Source organism: Rhinopithecus roxellana, chromosome 15 (genome assembly GCF_007565055.1).
Source record: "Rhinopithecus roxellana isolate Shanxi Qingling chromosome 15, ASM756505v1, whole genome shotgun sequence".
In the NCBI taxonomy this organism is placed as follows: Eukaryota; Metazoa; Chordata; class Mammalia; order Primates; family Cercopithecidae; genus Rhinopithecus; species Rhinopithecus roxellana.
The window spans coordinates 121,269,113-121,292,115 of NC_044563.1; the positions used below are offsets into that span (position 1 = coordinate 121,269,113).

General features: G+C 35.8%; 2 protein-coding genes across 3 annotated transcripts in view; both read right to left on the reverse strand.

Annotated features, from left to right (window-relative positions):
* Positions 1 to 10,444, reverse strand: part of CASP5 (caspase 5) — a 28,358-nt gene extending 17,914 nt beyond the window's left edge. Inside the window, exons 1-3 of one of the 2 annotated variants that reach the window (XM_030917210.1) lie at positions 10,254 to 10,444; positions 2,070 to 2,321; positions 353 to 604 (exon numbers count right to left, since the gene is read on the reverse strand). In XM_030917210.1, the coding sequence (XP_030773070.1) occupies positions 353 to 604; positions 2,070 to 2,321; positions 10,254 to 10,260 (511 nt within the window). In that variant the 5' untranslated portion in view covers positions 10,261 to 10,444. The remainder of the gene's footprint in view (positions 1 to 352; positions 605 to 2,069; positions 2,322 to 10,253) is intronic. The other variant, XM_010367035.2, reaches the window with a different exon arrangement.
* A 2,188-nt stretch (positions 10,445 to 12,632) lies between these two features.
* On the reverse strand, positions 12,633 to 22,631 carry CASP1 (caspase 1). Its single transcript, XM_010367037.2, has 10 exons — positions 22,493 to 22,631; positions 21,587 to 21,853; positions 20,447 to 20,509; positions 18,531 to 18,646; positions 17,787 to 17,960; positions 17,123 to 17,357; positions 16,588 to 16,731; positions 13,997 to 14,106; positions 13,363 to 13,493; positions 12,633 to 12,726 (listed from the first exon to the last, which is right to left on the reverse strand). The coding sequence occupies exons 1-9, from the start codon at positions 22,497 to 22,499 to the stop codon at positions 13,395 to 13,397; spliced, it is 1,215 nt and encodes a 404-aa protein (XP_010365339.2). The 5' UTR covers positions 22,500 to 22,631; the 3' UTR covers positions 12,633 to 12,726; positions 13,363 to 13,394.
* Positions 22,632 to 23,003: the final 372 nt, after the last annotated feature.

Consider the following 23,003-nt stretch of genomic DNA (forward strand, 5'->3'; position numbering starts at 1 on the left):
GGTGAGACTGATGACTAGGGAGAATGGAAGGTTAAGAAACTTGCCTGAAGCTGCATAGTTCACTTTGTGACAGAATCTAAGTTTAGGTTTAAGTATCTCCTACTAAAAAATCTCCCCTATTAACTATTTCTGTGCACAGTCTAAACACAAGGACACAGATTTTTGGCTAATTGGAAATTTGTTTCCATCCCATAAAAGACAAGGTGGTCTCTAACAGGGCGATGACATGTTTACTGAAAATGAGAGTTTAGAAATGAAAGTGTAGGAGGATCACAGACAACACTGCATGGGCCTTGGAGTTGAATATATTCTGGAAAATTTAACATATTTATTGTGTTAGATGCAGCCTTACGTTTTATACTGGTGATCCTTTGGTCCATATTGAGAAGGGTTTGCGTAAACCTTTGATGAGCCACACGATTCTTTCGCATAGAGTCTACCAAGATCAGGGCCTTGTCTTCAATTTTGGCATCGTAATATTTTTTCTTTTCCTCTTCCTTCAATGTCAGAACATTGTGTTTTGCCAAATAATTAAAAACACCATGAAGCATATCTTTGCCCAGGTATTCCAACACCTTAAGTGTTTCTTTTTTGCGATTGTCTTCTGTCAGAAAGAGAAAGACTCCTTTAACTATGGGCACAGCTTAAAGAGTTCTGCCCTCACCTAAGACATAACTCTGTAATATGAAACTCTTCTGAAAATACATTCTATTTTACCATGTCCCCAACGAATAACACACCCTTATTTTTGCACCTGTAGAGTTCTCTCACTCATCAAATTCATACCAGACTGTGCTTAGCAATTCATTTCCTCTTAACTTTGTTTTTATAGCTTTTCTTCTCCCTTCTGTGGCATTGGGCATAATGCTAACTTCCTGGTCACCTGCTGTTTTCATATTTCTCTTTCTCTTGTTCCCAGTTCATGATGATGATGATTTACCTGAAAGGCACACTCCCAGGACACTCCATGCTCTTGTCTAGACTGTAAATACTACTAAACTATACAATCTTACCTCTTTGTTGTATTTAGTTTCCTTGGGGAAAACACTATACCTTTTAATTTGTATTTTTAGCACACATCCTACACCCACATCTTTGTGCTCATTAACATCTTTGTGCTCAAAACGCTTAAAAGTACTTAGCATGCTTGCTGAATACATGACTTAATGAACAAATGGATGACTACATCTACAGTCCTAATTTTTTAGCATCTTTTCCTCAATCAAAATTTGAAATTGAAAATAATATGACAACCAATCTAGCATGGTGAATTTATGTGACATCAGGTTAATCACTACACCTTAGCTTAATTTGAAATTTTATTGGAAAATACAGATATCAGTGATAAATTGTTGTGCCTGTCCCTCTACTAATTACTGCCAGTCATTGGTAAAGCAACCAGTTGCATTCTGGTGGGAGAAATTTGATATATATTAGTTTCTTTTACTAAAATGGAAAGGGGTTAAAGTTGGAAAAAATTTGTTTAGAAGAAAAAGTGTTTAATTCTTAGGTAAAAATTAGTTTAATAAAGCCAATGAAACACTGGAGCAGAATTGTTGAAAATGCATCTAGAGCTAAATGAGTCTGGAGCTCAGAGGAGAGTTCTGGATGACAGCTAACATCTTGGGAGTTGCTGGCATGTTGATGCCTACCAGCACAATGTTTCTAACCTTCCACAGTCTTGTGAGAAAGTACTGAAATTGTCCTCATTTCATAGGTAGTAAGACTGATGATTCGGGAGCAAGAGAAGTTAAGATACATGCAGGAAGCCACATAGATTATTAATGACACAATCTAGGTTTAGGTTTGAGTATGTCTTACTACAATCCTCTACTATTAATTATTTCCATGCACAGTCTGAACCCAAGGACTCAGCCTTCTAGCCAATTGGAAACTGGATCCCACCCCACAAAAGACAAGGTAGTCCCTGAAAGAAAAATTATAGGTTTAGTGAAAATGATAGTTTCATAAAGGAAGTATAGGGGGATCACAGAAGTCACTGCATGGGTCATAGAATTGAATAAATTCTAAAACATTGGAGATATCCATTGTAAAATATCCAGTCTTACTTTTTACACTGGTCGACTTTTGATTCATAGTAGGTAGGGTCTGCACAGATGTTTGTCCAGCCGCGTTGTTCTTTAGCATGTGGTTTGTCACGACGAGAGGCCTGTCTTCAATTTTGGCATCACGATGTTTTTTCTTTTCCTCTTCCTTCAATTCGGGAAATCTTTTTTTCACCAAGTTACCTGATGTACTCCAAAGGACATATTTCAACAGAGCTTCTAAATTCTTATGGCGTTTTTTTTTGCAGCTGTCTTCTGTCAAGAATATAAAGACTCCTTCAAATATGGGCATAGCTTAAAGAGTTTTGCCCTTGCTTTAGACAAAACTCTGTATGTGAAACACCCTTGAAAATACCTTCTGTCTTACCATGTCTTCAACAAATACTCACTATTTCTTTGTACCTGTAGCATTCTCTGGCCCATCAAATTCCTACCAGCCTGTGTTTAACAATTCATTGCCATTTAAGTTTGGTTTTTATAGCTTGTCTTTTTCCTTTCTGCGGTGTTGGGCCTAAGGCTAATTTCCTGATCATCCACTGTATTCAGATTTCTCTTTCTCTTGCTCAAAGCTCATGATGATCTACCTGAAATGTGTGCATCCAGGACAGTCCATTCTCTTGTCTAGATTGTATATTATTCCTACTAGACTGTAGGATCTTTCCTTTTCTCTGTATTTAGCTTCCTTGGTGAAATAACTATATCTTTGAATTTGCATTTTTTAACACACAAGCTATACCCAATAGTGCTAATTAAGAATTTTCTACTCAAAATGCTTAAAAGTACTTAATCTGCTTGCTGAATACATAAGTAAACATCCAACTTAATCATTCAGCGGGTAAATGCATCTAGATACCTAATTCTTTAGCGTCTTTTTTCAAACCAAAATTTAGAGTTGAAAATATTTAACAAATATTATGGCAGATTAATATGACACTGAGTTAGTGTATTACTCCTTGGCATAATTCAAATTTTTACCAGGAAATATATATATATATATATATATATATATATATATATATATACACACACACACACACACACACACACACTTATATATGTATGATATATACGTATATATATCAAAGTAATAAATCATTTATTTCAATACAAGAGATATGATTTAAGCAGATTGTATGTGGAAAAGCCAGATATCTCCTCTCTTCTCAGTTAACTCTATGAAGATTGTTATCTAGTTCATGTAGATATAAGGATAGCTTTCACACAAAATACATTTTCTAAAGAAAACATGTCAGGACGTTGAACAAAATTTTGGCCCAGAAACACCAGACTCATTTTCCAGGTTATCTTGAGTTCATATGTCAATAATGAACCAACCATTATTAGAAAGACATACGGAAGTTACAAAACAAGAGAAAAAGTTACCTAATAGCATATAATAAATGTAACATCTCCTATGTATTTTTTGTGATTGAAAATGAATTCATATAAAGCAATGACAATCATCATTATCATTATATCATATGAGTAATTATCACAATTATTAATAGTATCAGTAATTATCATTATTAAAATGATTTCATAAATCAGTAATTATCATTATTATTAGACTCATAATAAATCAGTAATTATCATTATTATACTGAAACAATAAATCAGTAATTATCATTATTATTATTATATCACATCAGTAATTATCATTGTTATTTCTAAATCTCTCTTCTAAGTACCTTACAAATAGTAGTATACTGGACTCTCACAATAAACCAGTAGAATATGTATTATTTTATCAATTTTATAAATCATTTAAATAATAGGTTGCCCTAAATCACATGAATTAGGGTTCAAATCCTACTTTTACACCACATTCCATAGAGTTAACCATGACAGGCTTTCAGTAATAATAGTTAATATATGTTGAACTCCCATGAGGTCAAGTGCTTTACTGAAATTTCACAAAAACCCCAAGCAAAATGTATATTAAGCTCTTTTATATGGAAAAGGAAACATATATAGATAAGTTACTTAAGAAATTGAGTGTAATCTTGTGGAAAGAAAACAAAGTATATAGTAACTCCGGAGTAGGAACAGAAGTACAAGTTTTCAGAATCCAGAGCCCCAACTCTTAAGTCATCAAACTACATTACATGACAGTTGATGAAGAGCTTCTTAAGAGAACACAGATAAGATGCTTAAGGAATTCAGAAAAGATGAGAAAATTCCAGGAGGAGAGTTTACAGAGGCTTCTTAGAAGACAAGACAAAAACGTTGGTTTTAAATGCTAGGTAGGTGTCGGAACAGAGAATGTGAAGATTTGCAAAGAGTATGCAGGTTAGTTTATGGAATGTCTACTCTGTCTGAGTTCTGAAGTTCTGTTTAACTTATTGGCATGCTTAGTAAACTAATATAGTATTGACTGAATGAATATGTAGAGAAATATGATAAGCAATTAACCTAAAGAGGTTTACAACACAATAAATGCCACATATGACAAACACACAGCTAGCATCATACTCAGTGGTGAAAAGATAAAAACTTTTCTTCACAGATTAGAAAGAGGACAAATGTACATATTTTCACCACTTCTATTCTAGAAATCCTAACCAGAAGAATTAAACAACAGAAAGAATTTAAAGACATCAAAATAGGAGAGGAAGAAGTTAATGTGTCCTGTTTATGAATGACATGATCTTACATATATTAAGAAAACCCTAAATGCTCCACCAAAAATCTGTTAGAACTAATACACAAATGCAGTAAGTTTGAAGGATACAAAAACAACATGCAAAAATTAGTATCATTTTTATAATAACAACAAACTAAAAAATTGGATAATAAAAACCTTATTTATAATGGCTATAAAAAAATTTCATGAAATAATAAGGAATAAATATAACCAAAAAGTTAAAGACGTATATACTCATAACTATAAAACATTGCCAGAAGAAACTGAATGAGATTCACAAAAATGGAAAAATACCCTGTGTTCATGAATTGGAAAATATTATTATGTCTATACTACCCAAGAAATCTATGAATTCAATACAATTCCTATTAAACCTCCAATGGCATTTTTTACAGAAATAGAAAAATCATCCTTAAAATTTATATGGAATTATGAAAAAATTCAAATAGCTAAAGCATTCTTGAGTAAAGAACAAAACTGGAGGCAGCACACAACCTGACTTTAAAACACAGTGCAAAGCTATAATAATCAAACATAGTACTGGCATATAAACAAACACAGAGAGCAATGGAATAGAACAAAAAGGCCAGAAATAAACCCAGTTATTTACAGTAAATTTATTTTTGACAAAGTTTCAAGAACACACAATAGGCTAAGGACATTTTCTTCAATAAATGATGTTGGGAAAATTAAATATCCAAGAGCAGAAGAGTGAAATTGGGCCCTTATCTGTCATCATATACAAAAATCAACTCAAAATGAATTAGAAACATAAGCCTAATAATTGAAACTATGAAATTACTACACAAAAACATGGGAAAGCTTAATGACATTGGTATAGACAGTGATTTTTGGATATAACACCAAAAACATGGGAAAAGAAAGCAAAATTAAGATATGAGATTACATCACACTAAAAAGCTTTTGCAAAGCCAAGGAAACAACAGTGTGAAGAGACAACCAACAGAATAGGAGTAAATATTTGAATCCATATATCTGATAAGTATTAATATTCAAAATATATAAGAAACACAATTCAATAGGAAGAAAATAAATATTACAAAATGAGCCAAGGACCAAAATAGACATTTTTCAAATGAAGATACATAAATGGACAGCAGGTATATACAAAATGCTCAACATCTCTGATCATCAGGGAGATTAATACCACAATGAGATATTGCCTCACACCTGCTAGAATGATTACAATCGATATTATATATATATAAAAAAGATAACAAGTGTTGGAAATGACGTAGAGAAAAAGAAACTCTAGTACACTGTTGGTGAAAATATAAATTAGTACAGTCATAATGAAAAACAATAGGAAGCTCCTCAAAAAGTTAAAAATTAAAATGAAGTAAAAATGTTAAAAATGATGTAGCAATCCAAATATTTAGTATGTATTTTAAACATTAAGTAAGTATGTTGAAAAGACATATACACTTCCATTGTAATTGCAGCGTTATTCACAATAGGCAAAATATAAAATCAACCTAAGTATCTGTAGATGGATGAATGGATGGAGAAAATATCGTAATGCAACCGTATTCAGCTTTAGAGAAACGAAAGAAATCCTGTCATTTGTGACAACATTGATGAACATGGATATTATTATATTAAATAAAATAAGACAAGATGGGCACCAAAAAACAAATACTATATGATCTCACTGATGTGTAGACTCTAAAAAAGTTAAACTCATAAAAGCAGAAGGTAGAATGCTGGTGATTAGGAGAAGACAGGAAGTTTGGGGAGATGTTGATCAAAGGAAACAACATTTCAATTAGATAGGAGAAATAAGTTTAAGAAATCTATTGCACTGCATAGTGACTATAGTTAGTGATGTATTCTTGAAAATTGTTTGACAGTGTAAATTTTAAGTGCTGTGATCACAAAAAAAGATAAGCATATGAGGTAATGCATATGTTATTTAGCTCTTTAGGGATTCTACAATATATATTTCAAACATCATTTGTACATAAGTATATAAAATATTTATTTTCCAATTAAATAAATAAAATAATTTTCATAAAAAACAATTCAAGACGTTTGACTTGAGATCCTCTTTTCATAATCTATAAATTCTCATAGCATCAATTATAAGTTTAAAATAATAAATAAATTACTCAAATTTATTCATCAGCCCAGATGTGGATCCCATATGGAAACCCATATGTCCAACAATGAGACATCACTTAAAATTATCCCACAACCTCATTCAATTGAACTTTTAAAATTGAACTGCTAATTTTCTTCTATTTCCATCCTTCATTTTCTCCTCCATATAGTACAAAATAATACCTAACTTCCAAGTGCAGGAAGGCAGCAAAACGTTATGATATTAAACTTCTTCTGCCTTCTTTATGTCTTATTCCCCAACTCAGTTCACACTGCACTGATTTTATTTACTAAACATTTTCAGAATCTGACCACTACTCTTAATTCTAATTGTTCATTACTTCTATTCAGGCCAACACCCTTTCTTTCTTAATCACACCAAGAACCTTCTAAACCTTCTTTTTGTCCCTTCTATTCTATTATTCACAATGAAGAGTGTTCCAATATCTAGATTTGGCCATGAAACCTCTCAGCTTATTCTAACCTAGGCCTTCTCCTTCAGCCTCATCTTCTGATACTGTCCCCACCTTGCTCATTACAATTAAAATATTCTGCCCCTCTTTTAATGTCTGGTCCAGTCTCCTACCTTCTCCTTGCTTCCTATTCTCCTATGCTTTCTGTTTATTCTCCAAGTCTAAGACCAAATGACTTTTTTTTTTTTCAGGCAATCCTCTGATTCTCTGAGGGGAGACAATGTCAGAGGTACATGTCCCTAGGGCACCTTGTTTCTCTTTAGGGTAGCATACTTTTCTACCTTTAATTGTGATTTCCAGCCTAATTCTCAGCATCCACCATTAGATTTTATGCTCTGTGAGGGCAGGTGACCATAAGCTAGGCCTGCACTACTTCTGGCATTCAAGGGAAGTCTAATAATTATCGAATGAATCACTAGTTGAGTGAACGTAGAAACAAATGAATAAATTTTAGGTATGGCCCAACTCTTGAAGAATATTTAATAAAAAGTAAGTAAGTTTGATTTTATTTAATAGACAATAAGCACACACTGGAAGTTTCAAGCAGAAGAAACGCATATTCATTCTGGAAAATTTAGTGAGCAAAAGTTTGTTAAAAATATTCTGCTAGTGGTGAGGGTACCATTTTGAGGAAATATTCTTACACGTTCAAGCTTACAGTCAAGTGGAAAGATAGATATGCAAATAAGTAAAATGAAAAATATTATAAGAGTTTAAATAATGAGCAGATGCTCAAAAAAAAGCATGAGCACATTGTGTCTCAGGTAGAAGATAGCTGTCCAGAGAAGGGAGGGCTTGGCACAGAGACCTGAAAGACTAGGAGGAATTTGCCCCTTGGACAAGTGAGGGCTGGTCTCCTAACAGAGAGCAGTGTGGGAAGAAACACAAATATTTTAGGGTGTCTAAAGTAATCAGGAAGCTGGGAGAGCTGGGCTTTAGAAAGTATTGAAGTATGCAGTCAGGACTGAAGTGGGCATGATCAGAGATACGGCCCCCATCTGAAGATGTTTGTTTGCAGAAAATTGACAGAACGTTAGAGTGTCGAGTTTAAGAGTCAGGCCAGCCTAGAGTCACTCTTCTCAAGAGACATTAGACCAAAAGAAAATTTCATAGTCCTTTTCTAGACATCTTCCTCAACTATAAAATGGCAATAATAGCACAGACTTAACTGACTTTTTTAAACATTCAGTCAGAGAAAGTGCATGAGATACCTATCACACAGGATTTTTTTAAAAAACAGTTTTTATTGATTATTTTTTGTTATTTTAATAAGCACTGAATTGAAGTTGCAGTGATAATAAAAACAAATGGAATAATTTAGAGGCCAAATTCATCGAGAGCAGTTTTGGTCCTGGGCAAAGTGATGTGATGTTCTTACACATTTTACATAGGGTACTGTTTTTCACTAGTTTTAGTTAACAAAGACCAACTACATATGGTTATTTATAATTATTGACCCACTTAGCTTGTTTTTGATTAGCACCCTTCAATTTCTCCTATCTATTATTTAATGATTCTCCTGACTCCAGGCTATGACCAGTAAAGTCAGCCTGCCCGGTCCAAGAGGTAGCCATGGCTATGAATTTGACTTACTCCTCCCTGGCCAACTGCTTTTTAATATCATCAAATACACAAAAAAAATTTTAAAAGCGAGCAATTCCTGCATTTTAGGAGTTTCACTTAAATGTTGTGAGGTGAGACATAAACCTTGGAGATAATTAAGCTACGGGAGAATCAAAGGAAGAAAGAAACTCAACAGCAAGGAAGTACAAGTGAAGTAAAATACAGTCAATATTTGCTTTTTTTTTTTCTTATGAACTTAAAAATCGTGCCTCAGAGTGATTACTGGAAAAATGAATAAGTATATTTTGAAAGACAGAAACACCTATCTGAAAGTTTAGATATTTTTAAAAAGGCAATAGGGAGTCAATGTATGCTGCTGAGTAAGAAAATTACATTAATAGATCCCTAGCATATGAGAGGTGAGATTTAACTGACACCAGCTGTGCTAATAATGCTAACCTGCAGAAGAACCTATGCCAGGCTAGCTTCATAAGAATTGTCGGCAGATCTTTAAAGGTTAATAAATGTCTCTAGACTGTAAAGATTGAGCTATTCAGGGTTGGGAAGGCGGTGGTAATCTGATTTTTAAATGTGACTACAGATTATTCATATATGTTATAAGGTTTAGAAAACACCGATCTATTCCAGTTTCTTCCTTTTTCCAATGAGGAGAATGAAGCCAAAGAAGCAACATGAACTGCTGGAATAGTATCTGCTTAAGTAGCCCAAGACTCCAACTCATAGGCTTTTTCAGCTTCTGTGTGTAAGCCAATTGGCCTGAAATTAGTGTACAGTATGGACTGAAGGGTTAAGTTTTTGGGAGTGGGAAGCCAGTTAAAAGTCTATGATAGCAACCTAAGAAATATTACATTATAATAGTTAGTACCATAACCACACAGACACATGGAGAAAATGTAATCACATTAAACAGACCAATAACGTAATTCGAGATAAGAGATGACAACACGTTAAGAACACAGAGGCTCTCAGATCTGATTATGGGGAGAAGGTTCCTAGTCTGGAGGATTAATTTGGAATCAAAAGGAAGCAGAGAAGATTTCAGAGCGCATTTAGAAATTTCTGGAGTTTTCTCACACAAATAACTTACTCTGTCTTCCCTTACCCTCTCTTTGATTAACAGAAGCTGGAGGAAAGGAATTAGTTTTTTTCTGGCTTGAAAACATCTAGAGAACATATACTCTTCTTCAGTGTCTCTAACACAGGGTCTCATGATTCAAACTACATACCACCAATAAGAGAAAGATTCAGTATGCACACTATTGTTGATTTTCCTTTTGGTATTTCTGCCTGTCACACAGCAATAAATCAAGGTTTTTCTAAGACCTGAGTCCCCAGCTGCTAGTCAGAAAAGGACCCCAGACTCACCAGCCATAGCTAACAGCCTCTGTCTCTTCGTAGAGCACTGGAAAGTGACTCGGACTCAGAATTAAAAGACACCAGGTATTTCCTTATTGCAGGGAGTGGGAATATATGATCACAGATTACAAAGTTGCTTCTGGGAACTTCCAGTTTCATTACTGGAAAGTGCCCTGTAGTCAGCAAATTGGCTTTCCAGTCTTGAACTCTAGATTCTCCCCTGGGGAAAAAAGTACAAATAACAAAATATTGTTCTGTGGGTTGAAACTTCAGCCTGGTTTTCTTTTTCCTTTTCTCTCTCCATAGCCCCACATCTTCTTCTATTCATCCTTCTCTTCTGATCTGTCAGTTTTTCTACCTCTACTCATCTAAAAACACATGTCCTGAATGAGCAAAATCTAACTAGTTTCCTTGCATCTTCCCATAAGAATTAACCAAATATTTTGTATGGCTTGGGTTTCTTTATTTTTCATTTCAATTTTTATTTGCGTTTCAGGGGTACATATGCAAGCTTGTTACAAGAGTATATTATGTGATGCAGAGGTTTGTGGTACAATTTAACCTATCACCTAGGTAGTGAGAATAGCACTCAGTACATAGTTTTTCAGTTCTTGCCCTCTTCCTTTACTCCTCCCTCTAGTAGCTCCCCGTGCCTGTTATTCCCATCTTTATGTCCATGTGTACACAGTATTTAGCTAGAACTTACAAGTGAGATTATATGATATTTGATTTCCTGTTTCTGCATTAATTTGCTTAGAATAATGGCCTCCAGTTGCATCCATGTTGCTGCAAAGGGCAGGATTTAATTTTTATGGCTGTGTAATGTTCCATAGTAAGTGTGTACCACATTTTTTAAATCCAGCTCACCATTGATGGGCACCTGGGTTGATTCTATGATTTTGGCTATGGTGAATAGTGCTGTGGCAAACATGAAAGCGCATGTCTTTGTGATAGAACAGTATATTTTCCCTTGAGGATTCAGTCAGTAATGGGATGCTTGGACAAATGATAGTTCTTTTATTCCTTCTTTGGTAAATCTCCAAACTGCTTTTCACAAAGATGGATGTATCACATTACTGGACTTCAAGTTATGCTAGAAGTCTGCAGTAACCACAACAGGAAGGTACTGGTACAAAATACAGACACATAGCTCGAGGGAACACAATAGAGAACCCCAAAATAAAGCCACATACCTACAACCAACTGATACTCAACAAAATCAACAACAACAACAAAAAGAAATAAGGAAAGGATTGTTTACTCAATACATGTATTTCTTGCTTAAACTGTGCTGAGGAATCATGATGGAGTCTTCTCCTCCCCATCTCCCTGTCATCTTACCCTTTAATTAGAGATAGTTCTGAAGGAATCCTCTTAACTAGTTCCTGGAATGCTGTTCTTCAACTGACTAAAACTGCTTTAATGGTTAATTTTTACTGAGGGTGACAATTCACTTCTGCTTTTTGATATTCTCTGAGCAAAGACAGATCACAGTGTAGTCACAGGTTGTAGTAGAATATGCATGATAGTACAGAAGAAATATGCCCAGAAAAACAGTTAATAAAAGGCAAAAAAGAAGAGAGAGAGAGAGAGAGAGAGACTGTAACGTGTTCAACTATGAAGGTTTTTAAAAAGTCAGAAATTAACTCTCATTTAATATGTTTAACACTAGAAAAAATTCATATTTGTGAGTAGAGGGGTAGTTCTTCAAATCATCCCTAAATCTTAACATCACTGAGTGAATGATTTCACCCCAAACTCATTTTCTCTGCACCATACCAGGACTTCATTGTGCACACCATGCATCCTACAGATTTTCTTCAGGGTGTCATGAGCCATTTGCCAAGTGCTTCATTTTGGATGGCTGTCCTACCTTTTCAAGGAGTCTGTGAACTACTGAGGGTCTAGTGTTGATTTCTTTGTCTTAAATACTTTTGCAAAGGGTAGAAACATGCAAGTTCTGTTCATGGATTGGTCAGTAGTAAACTGTGGGATTTGGGAAAAGTTTCTTATCACACTACACTGTCACTGTCAAAACTAGCTGTTTTCCCCCATCTCTCCTGCTGAACTCTAAATTATTTGAAGTCAGACACCTGCTGTAACTTACATTGCATCCCCAAGGCAGAAAGCCCAGCAAATTATTTTACTATTTTTAAAAATGGCACAAAATAAATTTTTGTTCAAGAAAGTAATTAATAACATTGCTATGTTTGTAAGTCTGATTTTCCTTTTTTAAAATTTTTATATTTTATTTTACTTCAAGTTCTGGGAAAGAAAGGTGCCAATAGCCAGTTCGGGTCTGACAGATTAAGTCGAACACTCCAAATTCCTTAGTCGCTCTAAGTTCCAATCCCTGTTTCTTCAGTGTGGGAGAAAACTGAGGACAAGTTTTCATTTTTCTAACAGATTTATTAGCTCAAAAAAAGTTTATTATTCAGCAGACATAATTCCAAAAACCTTTACAGAAGGATCTCTTCACTTCCTATGAGAAAAAGAAACAAAAAATAAATAAATAAATAAACATAGGAAAGCATTCTGTTAAAGACATGCAAGTTATAAAGTTATACCACCAATGGGAACATACACAATTTTAAAAGGAAAGACCACATGCCTTAAATATACCCTGCTGAGGTGAAGGAGAGAAACATCTAAAAGTGAGGGTTCATAGTCTTACAGCCACTTGTGGACCAAAGTCAGCTGAATCTCAGAAGGGGTCTAAATGAAAAACTTTGGGAGAAGAGGAACGTGCTCTGCACTGACCAGAAGAAAGGCATTACTTCAGTATTTTCTATATATCATATTATGGTTTGATTATCCCTTATCCGAAATGCATGCTACCAGAAGTATTTCAAATTTCAGATATTTTTGTATATTGGAATTCAGCAGTATACTTACTGGTTTAGCATCCCTAATCCAAAAACCTATAATTTGAAATGTTTCAGTAAACATTTCCTTTGAATATCATGCAGGCGCTCACACAGTGTTGGATTTTAGAGCATTTCAAAATTCAAATTTTTGGATTAAGGATTCTGAGCCTGTAGACCTAGAGTTCTTGACTAAAATGGACTGTCAGTACCCTTTCCTCAGCCTTCCCACACTCCCGACCATACACATGTACCTGCCCACAGACATTCATACAGTTTCCTTATTTTAATGTCCTGGGAAGAGGTAGAAACATCTTGTCAAAGTCACTCTTTCAGTGGTGGGCATCTGCACTCTACCACCTGGCTGCTCAAATGAAAGTCGAACCTAAAAGAGTAAGAAAAGTCTGTAGCACGTTTTTGTTTGTTTGTTTGTTTGTTTGCTGAGTTTCTTTTTTTCAAGAGCTTCTTGAGTTGTGCCAAAGAACTACAACAAATATAGCAAAATAAGTGACAAAAACAAAAAGTACTTCCATCTGCAACAAGTATAGCCATATATGTATGTAAGCATTGAAGGACCCTCCTCAGGGCATTTTAAATCTGCTGCTGGATCTAATAACCATGAGAGACACAGGTAATTAGAGTCCATTCATTTGTCTCTGAAGCGCAGGAGAGGGTGAAACTAAATGATTGTTTTCTCAAGGCCGTGGGTCATTACAGGTTGGATCTGGCTCCCAGGTTTGTCCACTCTCCAAAGAACTCCAAAACTCTTTTGGAAAAAAAGGGTATTATTGGAAGATAAACATGTCTGGATCTGCTTTCTATGCTTCCAATTGCAATAGTCAAGCATTCAGGGAAGTAGAGTGAAAATAGCATCCTCTAGAGTCCTACCTTGCGGAAAATTTCCTCCACATCACAGGAACAAGCATATTCTTGTATATGTTCAATGAGTCTTATAATAAAAACAGAGCCCTTTGTGGGATGTCTCCAAGAAACATTATCTGTTGATAAAGCACATTTCAAATCTCAAGACTAGCTCTTGCCTGAAGAAAGAGAAGAAACCCTAATATTTCTACTCCAGCTGAGTGATGTTTGAAATCATAAATTTAGTAGCAAATAAGGAAAAGGCAGAATGGGAAAAATAGAGGGGAGTGATTGGGATTTGGAAACAAAATATCTAAATGTACATTTCCAAAGTGGTATTACTGACTGTGATTTAAGTTAATTATGCATTCTGATATTTAATAGACTCAGCTGTACAGGGGATGGTAATAATTCCATACACAAGTGGTATCTGAGGTCACACAAGTGTTTGAGATAACCCAGGATATGCAATACTCAGTCTACAGGTAATAATATTAACAAATTCTCAATTTATATACTTCATAAAAAATTAATCAAAATTAAATAACATTGACAGTAAGATATTTACACACAAAAAGTTAACTATAAAAATCATAAAACAGAACAAAAGTAGAAATCTGGAAGGAGTAGATAAGGAAATTAGTGTATTATTTTGGGGGGAAAAGTTCTTATGAAGAAGAGAAATATTAAAGAAAAGCAATATTAATTTACTACATAGTAGACACAGAAGTAATGAAGGCATAAAATTATACAAAGGAAGGCATAAGAGAAAAGCAGCAGCAATAACTCTGTATATAATGACAGACACATTCTTTTTTTTTTTTTTTTGAGACGGAGTCTCGCTCTGTCGCCCGGGCTGGAGTGCAGTGGCCGGATCTCAGCTCACTGCAAGCTCCGCCTCCCGGGTTTACGCCATTCTCCTGCCTCAGCCTCCCAAGTAGCTGGGACTACAGGCGCCAGCCACCTCGGCCGGCTAGCTTTTTTTGTATTTTTTTTTAGTAGAGACAGGGTTTCACCGTGTTAGCCAGGATGGTCTCGAACTCCTGACTTCGTGATCCGCCCGTCTCGGCCTCCCAAAGTGCTGGGATTACAGGCTTGAGCCACCGCGCCCAGCCCAGACACATTCTTTAATGACACATTTTAGCCAGTTATAATGGTCATAAAGTATATATTGATAATAAAATTCTATTTAGAAACACAGCTATCTCAGCTAAATGAAGGCTTTAACTGAGACTTGTTCTAGTAAAAGGAAGTAAGTGAAAGATATGGTGGAGACAGATGTCTCTGCAAATGTTTTGTGAAATTAAGGAAGTAGATAATTATTTTTCTTCAGGAGATCACTATGATGTGGTTGGGATTGGCACAGCAGAATGTGGAGATAGGTTTAACATGGAAGTTATAGATAACTAAATTGGAGTTTCTGATAGTCATCTGGAAGGGAGGAGTAAGGAAAGTGAAAGAAAAGAAAGACACATAAATCAGCCAGATTGATGATGAGAAACCGGGGGCCTACAAAGAGCTACTTAGAGAGCGGTGAATGTCATGTGGAAGGCTGGGATCAAAAGATACTAAGTAACAGTTCTGTCTAATGTTAAACTCTACTATATGTACTCAGGCTGAAAATGTATGGTGTTTTTAGGTGCTGTCATTGCTTCTGATCATTGGGAAAAAATTATTGAGTTCTACATCAGGGCATGTTCAGCACAATATAGAACCAAGCTTCTTCTGAAAGAAGATATCTCATTTTAGAAAATATTTTAGAAAACTTAACTATTTGAGCAGAGGCAGGGCCTTTGGGCCAGAGGTGACCAAGTGAATGCGAGTCCTCTCAGGAAACTGTCAAACATGGTGAATGAAAGGATTTAAATAATTTTTATCTAAACCTCACTTAGAAAAGTAACTGAATTAAGTTATCAAATAAATACATTTTAAATAATAGCAGTTCTTTAATGTGTGCTTTATTTTATGTCATTCCCAATATTCCAAACATATTAATTTATTAAATCCTTAGAAAAATAATATTTATATTCACATATTAGTGAGCAATTCAAGGAAATCCCAAGGAGGAACTAGTGGAGTTGTTTTACAAAGTACTAAATGTCTGGGTCAGTCAATAATAGCAAGATTCTTACTCCAAAGCATACATTTAGAAACATTCAAATATATTCTGTCTTATATGCTTCATGCTTCCAGGTAAAACCCACTTAAATTTAGAGTCCTAAAGTGCCTTGCTTGTTCTTCTACTTTTCAGAACCTTGCTACTACTCTTCTCCTATAAGTATTTGATGTCTGGGCAAATTGGATGAATGAATGACCTCAACATGGTGGAATTTTCTATGCAGAGGCAGATTCTAATGTACTACAGCACATACTGTCTTCCATTTAATTCTCTGTTATCGCTCAAATTGCCAAAAATATTTTGAAACATAGATGAATTCTCTAATTAGTAATGCATTAAATAGACATGTAAAATTGATCTCTTGGATAAAGGGAATTGTGTGTATAACGTGGAACAAAGCTTGAGTTGGTCTTGAGTTGCTAATCATCACCTCTAGTGGGTGACTGTCACTTTTTGTATTGATAGCCCCAACAAAGATGTCCTGTGTAGAAACCTGTACCTGGTGTGGAAGAGCAGAAAGCAATAAAATCCTTCTCTATGTGGGCTTTCTTAATAGCATCATCCTCAAACTCTTCTGTAGTTGGTAAAGATATGTTTCCAGAAACTCCTGCTGAATCTTTTAACCACACCACACCATGGTTCTCTGGAAAGACACAATTTGATTTGTTACTACCTATCAATGGCTGATTTCCTCCTAGCCTCTGTTCAATGATATTTATTAATGTGTTCGCTCCATCATTAATTCACATGCAAATACACACATACATTTCAGTTACAATCTTTTCAACAATATTTATCTTTTCTAACCATCGAACAAATTGTAAAAATTTCCAAACATCAAAGTCTCAAGCTTGAATATAGAACAAATATCTACCGACCAGCCATCCAATTCACAGAAGCTGCAATCTGGAATACTGACAGTACGTGTTATTTGACATTAAAAGACAAACAAAAAGAAACCAAAAATTCCTGGATGCATACGGAGTAACATAGTATTCGAAATGTCTGGTGTTCTCAAAGGCATCAGCACTCACCACCACGGCAGGCCTGGATGATGATCACCTTCGGTTTGTCCTTCAAACTTGGGCAGTTCCTGGTATTCAACGTTGTAAAGATTGCATTGAGTTGTAATACATCTGGGACTTGCTCAGAGTATTTCTTCCCACATATGCCTTCCTGAATACCATGAGACATGAACACCAGGAACGTGCTGTCAGAGGTCTTGTGCTCTGGGCGGTGTGCAAATGCCACCAGCTCCGTAGTCATTTCCTGAAAGAGACCATATTACTGATTTTCAACTCTGTAATTAACTATCATGGTACCTTGGAAAGTCAATAAATAAATACTTAAGAAGTTTCTTAAGGGATTCCATGACAAACAATGGGGTGCCAAAAAAAATAGTCTTAATTTCAAGAAAGGTGAAGGAAAGTGTTATAGGAAGTCATCCAAGGAGTTATCTTGTAGAGAGACAGTAGCATTACTGAGTCAATAAAACATTTCCCAATTCAGTTATACCAGGCTTGTGCTGAATGACTTTTATGTTACAAGGGACCATGTAGTATCCAGCACTCTCTCAAGGCAAGTTTGTATTTTAGATTATCAAGAGATTACATTTCTTGGTCTTATATCCAAGCTTTCTAATATTATTTCGTTATATGAAGGGCATGACCATTGTTTCTGTTGTATAATAGAACTTACCGAAGCTGTGAGATTTTTTTTCACATCTACGCTGTACCCCAGATTTTGTAGCAGCATTGTCATGCCTGTGATGTCAACCTCAGCTCCAGTTCTTCTAGAAAGAGTGTCAAATTCTTCATTGCAGATAATGAGAGCAAGACGTGTGCGGCCTGACTTGACCATTATTGGATAAATCTGTAGGAAATGTAATTTGAATGAACAGCCTTGTTCTCTCCAATTAAATATTTCCATTGTTGGTTTATGACAGCTTCCCTTTCCTTAGTCCTATCAAAATACCAAACCCCACGAACCATACATTGAAAAGGGGGAACAGAATTGAATACCGCTTCAGGAGTATGCATGAACATTGCAAATGACCGCATGGCAGCTGAGCTGCTGACTTCATTGTTCTTGATAGGTAGGATTTTGAAAGATGCACGAGCTTTGAAGCAAAAATACTGAATTCTAAAGCTGATTGTTCCAATTTCTGATTGTTTTTCTTTGAGAAAAATATTTAACAATACCATGTCTTAGCTTCTTGATCTCTAAAACGGGTTATGTTTAAGGTAAAAGATTATGTATTATCATGTGCAAAATGCTTAGAATAATGCCCACTCATAAAAAGCATTCAATAGCTACCATCGCTGATGGCAGAACTGCCAGAACTGCTCAATGAAGTTGTCTCTAAGAATAAGCCACTGCATTTCAGAACTGCCTCAAGTGTATCTGTCACCCCACTCTATCCTTGTGTTCTGAGCATGGCACCTCTGCCGGCTTTTCTTTCCATATCCTTTGAGCTTCTTCTTGGGAGCAAAGCTTGACATTCCCTTTTGAGCCTGAGGATGTGGGCATAGCTGGGTTGTCCTGCATTGCCTGAGAAGCTGCAAGAGACAAAGAACATCATGAACAGTGGCATCCCTGTTTGTTCTGCTTTGTGTATCTTACAGCCTCACCTACGGATGAAATCAACAGAAGAGGAAATGCACTCTGAGGAGGACAATCCTGAGCTACATCATTAACACAGCTGAGTGAGTTTGCTCCTAATGGAGCACATTTCAAGCCAGAGATTTCCGGGTATGCATTACAAGTATCTTCTTTCATATTTCAGGATCAGCCTTTCTACAAACATTTTAGATACTAACATAGAAAGGGAAAATTTCAAGTCTGTGCCTGATAAAACACTCAGAAAACAATGTGTGAGATAAAATAGTTAGAATATAAACTTCTTTCAAAATATTCAAACCCTAAGATAAAATTTAGTGGGAGCAGGTCTTAATTAAATCTACTAAAATATTTTTTAGAATATGTTTATATTTTTATTTATTTACTTAATATACATGGTAGTAAGCACAAGGAATATTTTTTAATGAATCTTTATTCTGTCCTTCAGGATCTCTTCCTTCTATGTATACATATGAAATGACATTAATATTGAATATATGAACTAGAATGAAGATACAATGATAAATGTTAAAATCAAGGTACACATTAGATGGATTCATAGCACTAAACATTCGTTGCACAGACACATGAGGAAATGTTTTCACAGAGTTTATGTGAGAAAATCCTTGAGGCTTTTATTTCATCACAGGTTCCACACAACCCAACACAACCCTTTAACAATGTGATGTCCTTGTTAAAGAAATTAATGTAACCTTTGTTTTAAAATAGAAACAAGTTTTCTAGATATGTGGAGGATCTTTTAGAAACTATTAAGGCAAAAAATAATATTTAATTCTAAAAACAAATTTGAAAAACGATTATACAATCAGTTAGATAAACAAAGGCAGCATGAAATGTGTTGATGTGGAAAAGAACTAATTAGAATAGATATACTGGAGAAAATTATAGAATAATCTTTGTTGGATAAAATGTTGGGTTCCTTCATAAAGAAGTGTGAAAATAATAGAAAAAACTAAATGTAAGTAGTTAGGTTATTTGAGCTATTTTTTCATAGTCAAGAATAGAGTATTTATTTATACATTGAATATCCCATGCTGTGAAACGTTTAAGAAAATATTCATGATATCCTACCTTAATAAATTCAGTAGAGTAATATCTGAACTTGATAAATAATTTGCATTCCTAGCCTCTAAATTGCTTTCAAATGTAAGTTCCTTTTATTTTTAGAGTGCACTATGGGAATAGCAGTTCTTTAACAAAATAACAGAAGTAGAAATAGAGAGACAGTTCCAAATTTGAGAAAAGCCTGCATAAAACTTGGCCATGGGTTGAATATTAGAGTTGCATGAGAAGAAAGGGTCCCATATGAGTTTCAAGTTCCTGCTTTGAACAACTGGTGATGGTGGCACCGATAACCAAGTTACGCAAAGCCGGAAGAGAAGCAGGGTGTGGAAGTACGGCATGTTTAGCTCTGGGAAAGTTTAGAATAAGGTGTCTCTGGGAGATGGGAGTGAATATTTCAGTAGGCTTAAATAATGAAGTTTGGTACTTATTTGGGTAATCAGGTTTTGAGACACAGATTCAGAATTTTTAATATAAACAAGGATAGTGAAGCATTGGGAACAGTTTCTACAAAAGCAGAGAAGATTACAAAAAGAAAATGATATGACCTATCTATGAGAATTCCCAATATCCCATTTACCCATGGTTCATCCTACAAAATTAATGTCAAGGAAGATGGGGGTCAAAGAATGCTCTTCCTTTAAAAACAGCATTACCTGGAAAGGAAGAAAGTACTCCTTGATAGTCTTGCATATTAAGGGAATTTCCAGATGTTTGATCTATGAAAAGATAAAGGATATTGAATTAGTCACTTATCGTCTCTGGAAAACTATACCCCAATCTGTAAAACACTCCCCACTAAAAATTTCTCCCATAACACTGACTGACTGACATTAAATAGTGTTTAAGATGTTCTTTAATTTAGAGAGTGGTGGGAGGTAGAAAATGAAAGAGGCATTGATAGAAAAATACGTGTTTATTACATATAGATGAAAACAGAAACATCTGCAATGTCTACTTAGACAGGCATAACCTTTCCCTAACCCTTAGAACAAAAGGCTTTTGCTTTCGAAGAACATCTCCCTCTGAAGTGGCTTTAGGAAGTGCCACAGAGATGAGTGACTGGGAATTCACCAGAACTCATCCTCACCACGAGGTAGGTCCAAGTGGTCATGAGATTTGGCCAGATCAGTTCCCGAGCCCTGTACTGGGCTTGAGGAGGGTTGCAAGTGGCGGATTTCCAGGCCTCACAGCATGATTCACCCCCTGGTACCAGGCAACCAGGTGATCTTACTCAAAGAAAATACAAGCAGGCAACTGGAGGAATGAGGCCACTAGAAATCTTTACTTTTCTATACGTCCAATGTGTTCTCCTTGTGTATCACCATCACTGAAATATATTTTTTTTTCTTTTGGGAGGGTAAAATTTTAGGGAAAAGTTATAAAAAGTATTTGATTATAAACCTTAAAGCTTCATGTGGCTTTACAACTACATAGGTGCCTACGGACCCCTTGCACTCAATAAAAGTAAGTCCACAAGTAAATATTTTGCCTTGCCAGGAACACTGGAACACATAGTGTGAAGCTTTTCAGATGGTTCTCATGAGCTTCAGCAAAGGAGCTACCACATACTCAGAACAGGAAATGAACTTTAATCAGAAGAAGGCCACTGAGGATGAAGGAAAAGAATCAAAGGAGAGTCAAAGCATATGCAATAGGGACCCTGCTACAGGAATATGGCCCTGAAGCCAGAGATAAGAAAGTTTTCTTCAAATTAACAGGACTAGTAAAGAAATTAAATGTTAGGCATGAAGACAGGCCCTAGGCAAACTTGAGTGTGAGTCACTGACCCTTACCTGCTGAAAGTCCCAGTGTCCCTGCCAGGTACCTGTCTTCTTCACAAATGTATGTAATGAAAATTTGGGATGCCTGTGCCCCTTTGTGAATAACAGAGTCAATCACAGCTCGGGCCTTATCCATAACTGTAGCATTTTCACGTTTTACTTTCTCCATCTCTTCCTGGTTCAGCACGCTTGTCTGTAATAATTCATCCAGTAAGCCATTTATTGTTCCTTCACCCGTGGAATGGATAAACAGCTTTCTCTTCTCCTTCAGGACCTTGTCTGTTTGGAGCACAAAGATTTCTCACTCCACGAAAACAGCCTCATATTCCTCTCATGTAATCAACAGAAAGTGACCTCATTTAGATTTCATCAGTGAAATGTCCCCCTCCTCACAGTTGGGTAATCCATCTTCTTACTGTATCGCTGTCCTACTTGTTTCCCTCAGTAGTCTCCATACATGTGCATGGAGTGGCCTGAAGACTGAGTTTATCATTTACATTAGTCCCTGGAAAGTGAAGATCATCCTCTTATGTCCCTGGTTTATTTAACTCTGAATAATAAAGTAATGAAGCAGAAATAGCCCATTTCATTTAGGAACCACTGCTGCTAGTACTCCTCCTGTGCCATTTCTGTACCCTCTGTCAGACTTTCAACACGTAAGTAAGAGTTTAATTTAGATTGTAAAATGACAGCAGGCTGCCCCTAAAGCCTCAGTACCTTTCTGGGCTTGCCTTTCCTTTCTAAAGGCTGCAAGAATCTTCTAGTTCCTTCTCTCCTCCCTCTCCTCCCTCTCCCCTCTTTTCCTCACTTCTGCTCAAGTAAACTTCCACAGATACGAATTATGGTTTCCAGAAGAACCAGCTCTTTCCACAACTCTTTCTTCCCAGCAACCTGTTGTTGGAAAAGTAAAAGACTCACCAGCCATGGCTTTTCTCTCCTCCCTTCTTGTGTGGCTGAAACTGAAAGTATGCTTCGTCTTCCTTTTTGGCAGAGCCTATACACGTATTGGGAAACACTCACTGCACATGCATATGCATGTCTTTACTTTTCTTTCCATTAAAGAATCAGAACTGTAGCCTACATCAGGTAGTGTATCCATGGGAAATTTTCCTCACCAGCCCTTGGATAGATCAGGGTAGGAGGGGAATGGGGCTTGGAGAATAAGACAGGATTGAAAAAGTATGTGTACAGTTAAATTCACACAAGGAAGAGTTTCTCAATCATTAGAAAGCTTGACAGAGTAAAGTAACACAACCTTTGGAGTATGTGAACCCCTGTTCCCCTGACCCCACCTCACAGCTCTTGGGAAAGTTGTGGGTCGTGTATGTCCCTGTGAAACATTTTTGCTTTAAGGGAAATGGAAACATTTTTCACCAGAATTAAAGCTTTTCTTATTTAAGGTTCTTTTCACATTGCTTTTTTCTTTTCT